The following is an 11,604-nucleotide window of genomic DNA, read 5'->3' as shown; positions in this document are numbered from 1 at the left end:
ATGTTCTAGTATTATTGAATAACAGAATATAAAATGAAAGCAGTTTTTCTTTGTACAAACTCGATCGCAATTTTCCATTCGCATTAGCCGTAAACTAATAACTAATAAGTTACGTTTTTCAGCATGTAAATAATTAAGAGATTTTCTTTTAGTTTAGAGACGAACTTAATAGAAAATATAGTCATTGTAGGTTTATCCTGTAAAAATAAAAATGAGACGAGCCTCGCCAAATAAAACGTATAGATTGCGGGGCCCTCACAAAATGTATGGTTTAATTAGAATTCGGAAGGACCGTTTAGCGAATTTCACGGTCTTCCCCAAAATAATAACGCGATAGTCTCTTTAGGCGCGTGTTTAATATTTTACTTTCTTAAGCCTGGGTGTGCATTTCATGCGATCCGAATCCAAATCCCAAAACATCAAATAAAACGTGTTCCGGATTGTGGGTGCATTTCATGTAACGCAGTCCAAAGACGTGTTTTAAGCGATGTTCATATTTCTTTTAAAAACAATAATAATAAAGCGGTTAAAAGATAAAATTTGCACATAAGTTCATATTTGTATAAAATCAGACAATCAAGCCGAATATAACAGTTGAGCGACCGTGCTAGAACCACGGAACTCGGGAATGCCTAACACCTTCTCCCGGGTTAACAGAATTCCTTATCCGGATTTCTGGTACGCAGACTGTAATATGGAGTCATTCTTTTCCTCGATTCGGGATTAAAATTGGTGACTTGGGACACCCTAAATCTCCCAAGTGGCGACTCTGAAATAAATAAACCAATCCCGTCTCGATTGTCCTTTAATTGGAAAAACTCCCTTGCACCCTCGCGGGTGCGGAAAAAGGAGGTGTGACATCCGCCATCGTCATCTCTTGCTTTGTCATCACCATGTTCGTCATTACTGCGTCTTCGTCGTCAACCATCATCCATGGCTGCCATGGCTAGTGCATCCATCGATGCCATTGCTGCGTCTTCAATGCCCATGGCTTCTACTGTTCTTCACCTCCAGTTGCTGCTGCTTCTGTGTTCAACCTCGCCTTCCATGGCCGACTGTGTCGTCGACTAAACGACCAGCTGCTTCACCACAGTCCGTCGACCAGCTCTACTGTGCCGCGATGCTGCTTCCTCCGAGCTGCTGCTGCCGGCGTTGCTGCTTCACTTCATCTTCTTCGAGCTTGAGCTCGACACCCTCCTGCTGCATCGTTGCCGGTCCATTCCAGCTGCCTCGTCAAGTTGCTACAGCTCGCCATGGCCAGCTGCTTCTGCTTTCTTCTTCGTTGCATCCAAACAAACCCCATCGCTGCTGCTTCAGACCAGTCCGAAAACGAGATTCAAACCATCTCGTTTGTTCGAGTTTCGGTTGGGGTCGTAAAAGCAGTCCATACGAGTTCATCGTCGATCGGTCGTTGTTCGTCATTTCATTTCCGGTTAGTTGGTTTTTGAGTTTTATTTTTGTCCATATTTAGTTTTTATATTTCTCGAAGTTAAAATCGTTAAATATTTGATTCTTGTTTTGTTCGTTGTTCATCGTTTTGTTAAATTTTTAGTTTGTTCATGTGTTTTGTTGGTTTAGTTTTCAGATTCAAATGAAAATTTAATTAATTGTTTTTCAGTTTATTTCATGTTAATTTTATTTATTTTGTAAAAAAGGGAATTGTTAGTTCAATATTGTTAGATTTAGTTTAAATCGTTTGAATCCGTCATGTTTGTTGGTTAAAATGGATTTAATTCATGTTCATCTTGGTTTGAAGTTCATTTTAATCCAGTTGATTTAACGTGAGTTTATGTTTTGGTTTTTGATTTGTTGATTTAGTTTGAATCATGTATTGTGTTCTTAATATTGTTGTTTCTTTGCTCATCAATTTTTGGTCTAAGTTAACCAGGATTGGTTCCCAATATGGTTAATTCATTCACATTAATTGATGTTGTTCATCTGTGTTCATATGAGTTGTTGTTGAAATTGTTTAGAAATTAGTCATATTGGCTATATTTTGGTTGAGTTTGATTAATTGATTGGTTATAGCTGATGGGGGTAGTTTGGTAAATTGCAGTACATTCAGGGATAAAATGGTAATTGCAATAAGGTCGGAGGGGTAGTTTGGTAATTGAACATTTTTGAATAATTCTTTATGTTAAGCATGGGGGAAAAAATATAATGGGGTGTGGGTGATATAGTTGTTTAATATAAATGGGGGACAAGACAAAATGTAGTGGAGGGAAATATGGTAATTGTTTATGGTAGGCATGAGGGACAAGATGTAATGGTTTGGTTTGATATATTAGTTTAATGTAGTGGGGAATGAGTGAGAAGATAATGAGTTTGATAGGAGAAAGTGTGGTTGATTTTAATTGATTAAAGGATTCTGGGATGGGATATAAAGAAGAGGTCTTGAATCAGATTTTACAGAGAATAAGAGGACAGAATAAGAATACAAGAGAGGGACAGAATACAGAAGAAAATTTTAAGAGAGAGGAAATTCCGAAAAATACTAAGACTTCAGAAAATAAAAAGAAAAACATTCTGGAAATTCAAAAGAAGAATAGTATACACCTGATATACAATCCAAATATTCTGATATACGGATTCAGAAATTAAGGGTTAAACACTAAGTAGTCTTTCAAAATCTGAAAAGATTTCCGTTACTTCTGTCCGTTGATTGTTGTTGGTGTTTCTGAATTTTGTCTTGATTTTAAAATTTGTCACTAAGTTTCTCGTTGCTGGTTGTTACTAGTTGTTGGGGTTGCTGTTGTTGTATGCTACTGAATTTCTGCTTATCTCCCTTTTCTTTTGCTTCCAATATCAGGTACACAACTAACACGCTGGTTATTGTAAACCGAAATATGAAGCATGAATACGAAAATGAAGAGTTGAAGTTCTAAATTTAATTTAATTATATTCTGAATTTTATTTGTATATATAAATTATTTAGCTTGCAAAAATCAGAATCATGTAGTTATTTAATATATATAGTGGAACATCCGACGATAGCTTAACGGATGAACTATCTATATATTGCCTAAAAATAAATAAATGGTGTAGTAACTCCGTCTAGTCAAAAAATCAAACGAATAGGCCATTTAGGAACTTGGTAGGAATATTGTTTAGTTAAATAATATTGGTTAATTTCAGCATGTAAATGGTCTAGGATTAAAATGAGATTGCTAAGTTTTTTTTTTAATTTGACAATTTGAGAACATGCCTAGTATAATGTAACTAGGTAGTAACATGTGAATAAGATGGCCCAGGTCTAGTTTTATGTCATACACGTTGGGCCTGGGCCCGTAGTGGCAACAGACGGTCCTGTTTGCATCATTTTCAGATTTTATGAATCATATTTGAAACCCATCTATAACAACTCAAACATGTAAATAAATTAAGACATTTTCTTTTTTATTTTGTAGAGACAAATTTAATAAGAGAAAAATGTAGGCATTTTAGGACTGTCCTTTAAAAATAAAATGAGATGAGCCTCGCCCAATAAAATGCACCAATTGTGGGGCTCTCAATAAATGTTTAATTGAATATTTAGAATTTGGGATGGACTGTTTAGTGAATTCCACGGTCTTACCCAGAAATAATAATACGCTAATCGCTTTAGGCACGATTTTAATAATAATACATTCCTAAACGCGGGTGCGCATTTATGCGACCCAAATCCAAATCCCAAAACATTGAATAAAAATACGTTCCGGATCGCGGGTGCATTTTATGTGACGCAATCCAAAGACATGTTTTTAAACGATGTTCACATTCTTTTAAAAATATAATAATAAAAGCGGTAAAGAGTTAAAAATTTGCACATGAGCTCATAATTGTATAAAAATAAGATATTTAAGCCAAATATGACAGTTGAGCGACCGTGCTAGAACCACGGAACTCGGGAATGCCTAACACCTTCTCCCGGGTTAACAAAATTCCTTATCCGGATTTCTGGTTCGCGGACTGTAATACAGAGTCATTCTTTTCCTCGATTCGGGATTAAATTGGTGACTTGGTACACCCTAAATCTCCCAAGTGGCGACTCTGAAATAAATAAACAAATTCCGTTTCGATTGTCCTTTAATTGGAAAAAACTCCTTCACCCCTCGCGGGGGTGGAAAAAGGAGGTGTGACAAGGACTTATTGGAAAAAATATTTTCTACTTTTCACGCTTCAAATGTGGTGCTACAACAACAATACCGTAAAAAAGGTTTTAAGAAATATTCTGAGTTAATCACATGCCTACTTGTGGCAGAGCAGAATAATACTCTATTAATGAAAAATCATGAAGCCTGTCCTACTGGGTCAGCTCTATTTCCGGAAGTGAATGATGTAGCAACATATGATAAGTTTGAAAGAAAACAAAATAATTACCGTGGTCGTGGACATGGTCGTAAACGTGGACGTGGCAGGGGCGAAACAATTATCGTCATTATGGTGGAAATAAATTGGGAGAACAATAAGGGTTCTCAAATTAATCATTCAAAAGGTAAAACTAGTATGTGTCACCGATGTGGTATGAGAGGTCATTGGGCACACATTTGTCGTACGCCAAAATATTTTGTCAAACTTTATCAAGCCTCCCTCGGGAAAAAAGAAAATAATGTGGAGGCACACTTGACCTTTGAAAATAATGATGATGAAGCAGGTCCCTCAAACAAATATGATTCTAAGTCACATCATGCATATAAAGAAGATGATTTTGAAGGCCTAACAAATATTACTCATTTAGAAGCTGGAGACTTCTTTGAGGATATTGACTGAAGAACTAATCATCATACTGGGGAATGAAGCTATAAAAGTTGTTATTTTTATGTTTGCAACTAGTTTATTTTTCTTGAGTGTATTTTCCTAATGCATCATGTGTTGCTAGTTTCTACATTCCTAATGTTTTTTCTGCTTGTCTTTCATATTTCTTATGATGTATTATTTGTCTTTTTTTATGAAGAATATGAAAATTCCTGGTCTTCAATTGGACTCAAGATTAATAAAGATGATATATGTCTTCTGGATAGTGCTACAACACACACTATTTTAAAAGATAAGAGATATTTCTCTTATTTGGTAATGAAAGAAACAAATGTTAATACAATATCCGGTAGTACAAGATTAATTAAAGATTCTGGAAGAGCCAATTTATTACTACCAGGAGGAACAAATTTGGCTATTGATGAAGCACTATATTGTAGTAAATCTCAAAGAAACTTATTAAGTTTCAAAGATATTCGCCAAAATGGCTATCATATTGAGACTACAAATGATAAAAAGATTGAATATCTTTATATTACTACAATAATGTCCGGTAAATAACATGTGCTTGAAATGTTACCTGCTCTTTCCTCCGACTTATACTACACAAGTATTAGCAGGATTGAAACACATGTCGTAGTAAACGAGAAGTTTACTAATCAAGATAATTTTATTATTTGGCATGACCGGTTGGGTCATCCTGGTTCTAATATGATGCATAAAATAATTAAGAATTCACATGGGCATGCAATGAAGAATCAAAAGATTCTTCAATTTAAGGAATTCTCTTGTGCTGCATATTCTCAAGGAAAATTAATTATTAGACCATCAATTATTAAAGTTAGGATGAAATTCCCTGCATTTCTGGAACGTATACAGGGTGATATATGTGGGCTCATTCACCCTCCATGTAGACCATTCAAATATTATATGGTTTTGGTAGATGCATCTACAAGATGGTCACATGTGTGCTTACTATCAACTCGCAATATGGCATTTGCGAGATTGTTGGCTCAAATAATAAAGCTAAGAGCACAATTTCTAGATTATGCAATTAAGACAATTCGTCTTGATAATGCTGGTGAGTTTACATCCCAAGCCTTTAATGATTATTGTATTTCAACTGGGATAAAAATTGAGCATCCGGTTGCTCATGTTCATACACAAAATGGTCTAGCATAATCATTGATCAAATGTCTCCAATTAATTGCTAGACCAATGCTTATGAGAACAAAACTTCCCATTTCAGTATAGGGTCATGTTGTTTTGCATGCAGCGACACTTGTGCGGATAATGAAGTTATCATAAAGTCTCCCCATTGCAATTGACTTTTGGTCAGGAGCCAAATACATCCCATCTTAGGATCTTTGGTTGTACGATATATGTTCCAATTGCTCAACCACAACGAGAAAGATGGGTCCTCAAAGAAGGTTGAGGATATATGTTGGATATGAATCTCCTTCTATTATAAAATATTTAGAGCCGACTGGATATTTATTTACGACAAGATTTTCTAATTGCCATTTTGATGAATCAGTATATCCAACATTAGGGGTAGAAAATAAGCAGCTGAAAAAGAAGATAGATTGGAATGCATTATCACTGTCTCATTTAGATCCTCGAACAAATTAATGTGAACAAGAGGTTCAAAAGATTATTCATTTACAAAATATTGCAAATCAATTGCCAGATGCATTCACCGACCTACCAAGGGTGACTAAGTCACATATTCTAGCTGCTAATGCTCCAATTCGAGTTGATATCCCGACAGGATAATTAATTAAAGCAAATGAGTCTAAGTCATGCTTGAAACGTGGTAGACCAATCGGTTCTAAAGATAAAAATCCTCGAAGAAGAAAAGGAGCAAGTGATTAAAGTGAACATAACACAGAGGTAGTGGCTCAAGAAGAGCCCCAAGACGTAACAAATGATAAGACCTTAGGGAAGGTCCAGGTACCTGAAAATAATGAGAATGAAGAGATATCAATAAGTTACGTCTCAACCGGGAAAAGATGGAACCGAAATAATAATGTTATCGATAACATTTTTGCTTATAATGTTGTTGTTGAAATAATGCAACAAGATAAGGATCTTGAACAAAAATCTGTCAATAAATGTAGATAGAGAAATGATTGGCCAAAATGGAAAGACGCTATCCAGGCAGAGTTAACTTCACTTGGAAAACATGAAGGCTTCGGACCCATAGTTCGAACACCTGAAGGCATAAAGCAAGTAGGGTATAAATAGGTTTTTGTGCGAAAACGAAATGATAAAAATGAAGTCGTTAGATATAAAGCGTGAATTGTGGCACAAAGGTTTTCCCAAAGGCCTGGAACTGATTATATAGAGTCATATTCTCTTGTAGTGGATGCTATCACCTTAAGGTATCTCATAAATATGGCAGTGCAAGAAAAACTTGATATGCATCTAATGGATATTGTTATAGCTTATTTGTATGGATCATTAGACAACAAAATTTTTATAAAAATACCTGAGGGATTTAAAGTGCCAGAAGCATATAAAAGTTTTCGAGAAACTTGTTCAATAAAGCTTTATAAATCTTTATATGGATTGAAACAATCAAGTCGTATGTGGTACAATCGCCTGAGTGAATACCTGTTGAAAGAAGGGTACAAGAATGAACCAATTTGTCCTTGTGTCTTTATAAAAAGGTCTGGATCTGAATTTGTTATAATCGCTGTGAATGTTGATGATTTAAATATCATTGGAACTCTTGGGGAGCTTCCAAAAACAGTAGACTGTTTGAAGAGAGAATTTGAAATGAAAGATCTTGGAAAGACAAAATTTTGTCTTGGTCTACAAATTGAGTATATGAAAGATGGAATATTTGTCCATCAATCAACATGCACCGAAAAGATTTTAAAGCTATTCTATATAGATAAAGCACATCCCTTGAGTACCCCGATGGTTGTGAGATCACTTGATATAAAGAAAGATCCATTCCGACCTCATGAAAATGATGAAGAGCTTCTTGGTGCCTAAGTATCATATCTTAGTGCAATTGGGGCATTAATGTATCTTGCCAATAATTCCCGACCAGATATAGCTTTTTCAGTAAGCTTATTGGAAAGATTTAGTTCTTCGCCAACACAAAGACACTGGAATGGTATTAAACATATATTCAGATACCTCCAAGGGACCATTGATATGAGTTTATTTTATTCAAATGAATCCAAGCCATCATTGATTGGTTATGCAGATGCAGGATATTTGTCTGATCCACACAAAGGTCGATCTTAGACATGCTATTTATTTACAAGTGGAGGTACAGCCATATCATGGCGTTCGACAAAACAAACTATGGTTGCTACTTCTTCAAATCATGCAGAGATAATAGCCATTCACGAAGCAAGTCGAGAATGCATTTGGTTGAGATCTATAACTTAACACATTCAACAAACATGTGGTCTTTCTTTGAAAGAGAATATTCCAACAGTATTGTATGAAGACAATGCTGCATGCACAACTCAATTGGAAGGAGGATATATCAAAGAATATAGAACAAAACACATTTCACCGAAATTCTTTTTCACTCATGATCTTCAGAATAATGGTGAAATAGATGTACAACAAGTTCGCTCAAGTGATAATTTGGCTGATCTGTTCACTAATGCATTACTAACCTCAATATTTGAAAAGCTTATATATAAGATTAGAATGCGTCATCTTCGATACATTAAGTGATTTTTCATCAGGGGGAGTAACTACACGCTACACTCTTTTTCTTAACCAAAGTTTTGTCCCACTGAATTTTTCTGGTAAGGTTTTTAATGAGGCAGCAAGCAATGCATATTAGAAATAACTATTTACACCCCAATTTTTTTTTTAAGTTCTTAATGAGGCACATTATCTTACATGGACATGCAAGGGGGAGTGTTATGAATAGTTTGTACATTGGATGCTACATTGGATGCCCATGTTGTGAATAACTTAAAGATTAAATCTCCTACTTTATGTCCATCATCTTTACTTTTTATGCCTATAAAAGGCCATGTAATTGCAATGGAAAGATACACCAAAGTGAAAGAAGAAAATACTTCTCCCTTCTTTCTATCTCTTCTTATTTACATTTTACTGCATTGCTTTTATTTTATAACAAAAACTATATTATCTAGAGTTGTATTTAAATTTTATTCCGGAATAAGGAACCCTTAAATTAATTATACCACTGTTCTAATATTATTTATAATAGGTGCAATATGGGATAAGTAGGGAAAAAAAGCTAAGATATTGAATATCAATACTATGTAATAGTAGCATGTTTGGCCAAGCTTCTCCAATGCCAATTTATGTTTTAAGTTAAAGTGTTTGGCCACACTTTTAGTAGAAAAAGAGTATTTTTGAGTGGAAGCAGATTTGAAGAAGCAGAAAAAGGTAGTTTCTCTCCAAAAGAACTTTAAAAGAAAATATACTTAGAATTTTTTTAAAAGATTGATCAAATACTAATTGCTTGTTCAAATTAAATAGCCAAACACAAATTGCTGAATTTAGAAGCTTGGCTAAAGAGGCTATAAGGTACTACTAACAAATTGCATAATATTGTTAATATGCCTCGGAGATAAAAAGAGCAGTATTTAAAATATATTTTGATTTGATCCAAAGGGAAGAATATGTTGGAAATATAGACCCCAGTCCGGATTAGTTAGGATCTAGGCTTTAATTATTTTGTATTGTATTGGGCCAAGCCCACTTAATTGATTATTATTTTTCCCCACAATGTATAGTATGGGTCGGGTCGTTGTTGTTATACTGGATCGTTGTTGCTGCATAGTATGGGTCGGGTCAGATATAAGGAATAATGGGGTCTGTATCAAAACGTATTGTATCATTTTTATTTTTACACAGATATGAAAGTCTCCCTTTTTCTCTCTCGAACATAACAAACCCTAGAATAAGTTTACCTGATTTCAGCTTCTTCTCCGCTGCTAACATGGTATCACAAATCTCGTAGATTTAGTTGTCTTCTATCGTCCGATGTTACCCTTAAGGAGTATCGCCAGAGTTTTCTGCTGATTCCGAGATTTCGTGGAATCTCCATCTTTTTGCTTTCTCGGCAATTTCTTCGAGTTTTCTGTTGCTATTTTGGCTTATCTTTGGGATTTCTCTTCTTCAAATCGTTTTTTTGGAGTTCATCAGTTGTGTTCTCGTCTTCAAGCTTGAGGTCAACATTTGGGGATGTTGCTTGTGGATTTTTTGAGCGTTACTAAGTATTTATTCTCCATTCAAGGTTGTACTCTTCCGGTTGCGAGGAGTTGTGGTATATTCTTTCCTTTACTGTTTCTTTTTTCCATCAATTGCATGCCTTAGGATTTATTGCTTTATAGTTGAGATCTTATCAAATCGTGTCTGTAATTGTGAGTATTATCTGATGGCCATTCCGTCGAGTACATCATCTTCCTTTTCTACGGATAATTCTGCTCCTATTGACCATAGTGCTGCGAGTCGCCTTCCTTTTCACCCTGATGACTATACACATCTCTATCACCCTTTATATGTACATCGCTCTGATTTACTAGGTTCTTCTTTGGTCACTAAGCCTTTTGATGGCTCATGTTATGGGAGTTGGCATAGATCCATTTTAGTGGCTCTATCTGTTAGGAACAAATTGGAATTCATCAATGGAACTTCTGAGAGACCTCAAGAGGGGTCTCCTCTTCTTCGCCAATGGCAAATGTGCAATAATTTAGTTGTTGCATGGCTGGCTAATTTTGTGACTAAGGAAATCCACCGTACTGTAGTCTACTCTAAGTTTGCCAAGGATATTTGGAAGGAACTTGAGACCAGGTATGGGGAAGCTGATGGAGCTAGGGTCTTTGAGTTAAAAAAGGAGATGGCACACATTTCTCATGGTGCTCTTGACATTCCTTCTTATTTTATCAAACTTAAACAACTTTGGGATGAATTGACCTCTCTTTCTGCCAGTTCTGATGATAGGTGTATTTGTGGGAGAAATATTAGGTCTGAGGAAAAACAAAAGGTCTATCAGTTTTTCATGGGGCTGAATGACACATATGTTCAAGTCAGAAGCAACATATTGATGATCATGCCCCTTCCTTCTATTGACACAGTATATAGTATTCTCTTAAGTGATGAAAAACAGAGACATGTGTCTGCTACATCTTATTTCTCCTCTGAATCTGCCTCTTTTAATGTTGGTTCTTCTAAATAGCTTTATACTCCTAAAGTGAATTTTGATAGTTAGAGGAGTTTAGTCACTTGTAAATACTGTAAGAAGCCTGGGCATAACATTGAAAAATGCTATAAATTTCATGGTTATCCACCAAACTTCAAGTTCTCTAAGGGTGGTGGTCCCAAAAAGGCTTCAGCACATACTGCACTTGATTCTTCTACATCTCAGGCATCTGCTTCTCAACTCACTGGTGGTGCTATTCAGAGTGGCTACTCTGACTCATCTACTGGTTTTCCTGGCTTGACAAAAGACTAATGCTCCCAGCTGATTCAATTTCTGCAACAAACTCATGTCACTCCTGACTCTTCTCACCCTCTCATGGCATCTGCACATTTTGCTGGTAGGATATCCACTCATAGTGTACTTATTAAGCCTGCTTTATTCTCCAAAGTCAATATTTCTGATTGGATTATTGATTCTGGGGCATCTGATTATATGACCTCTCTTAAATCTCTTCTTTTCAACATTCAACCTCTTACTATTCCTTGTCTTGTTTCTCTTCCTAATGGTTACAAAGTTAAAGTTACAAATTATGGTTCTTTAGCTTTGTTTTCCAATTTCACTCTCCACAATGTCCTTTATGTTCCTAGTTTTCAATACAACCTGATTTCTATTCATCAATTGGTTGATCAGTTTGATGGCATTGCACAGTTTACTAA

General features: G+C 35.5%; 1 protein-coding gene across 1 annotated transcript; it reads left to right on the top strand.

Moving 5' to 3' along the window:
- Window positions 1-10,123: 10,123 nt before the first annotated feature.
- Window positions 10,124-11,200, top strand: LOC107805838 (uncharacterized). The gene is made up of 2 exons (XM_016629927.1): window positions 10,124-10,906; window positions 10,958-11,200. Exons 1-2 carry the CDS (start codon window positions 10,124-10,126, stop codon window positions 11,198-11,200), a joined length of 1,026 nt encoding a protein of 341 aa, XP_016485413.1.
- The last annotated feature ends 404 nt before the right edge of the window (window positions 11,201-11,604 follow it).

The sequence above is a fragment of the Nicotiana tabacum genome, chromosome 7 (assembly GCF_000715075.1).
Source record: "Nicotiana tabacum cultivar K326 chromosome 7, ASM71507v2, whole genome shotgun sequence".
Classification (NCBI taxonomy): Eukaryota; Viridiplantae; Streptophyta; class Magnoliopsida; order Solanales; family Solanaceae; genus Nicotiana; species Nicotiana tabacum.
Note: the sequence above shows the minus strand (reverse complement) of the source record. Positions and strands in the feature narration are given on the sequence as shown.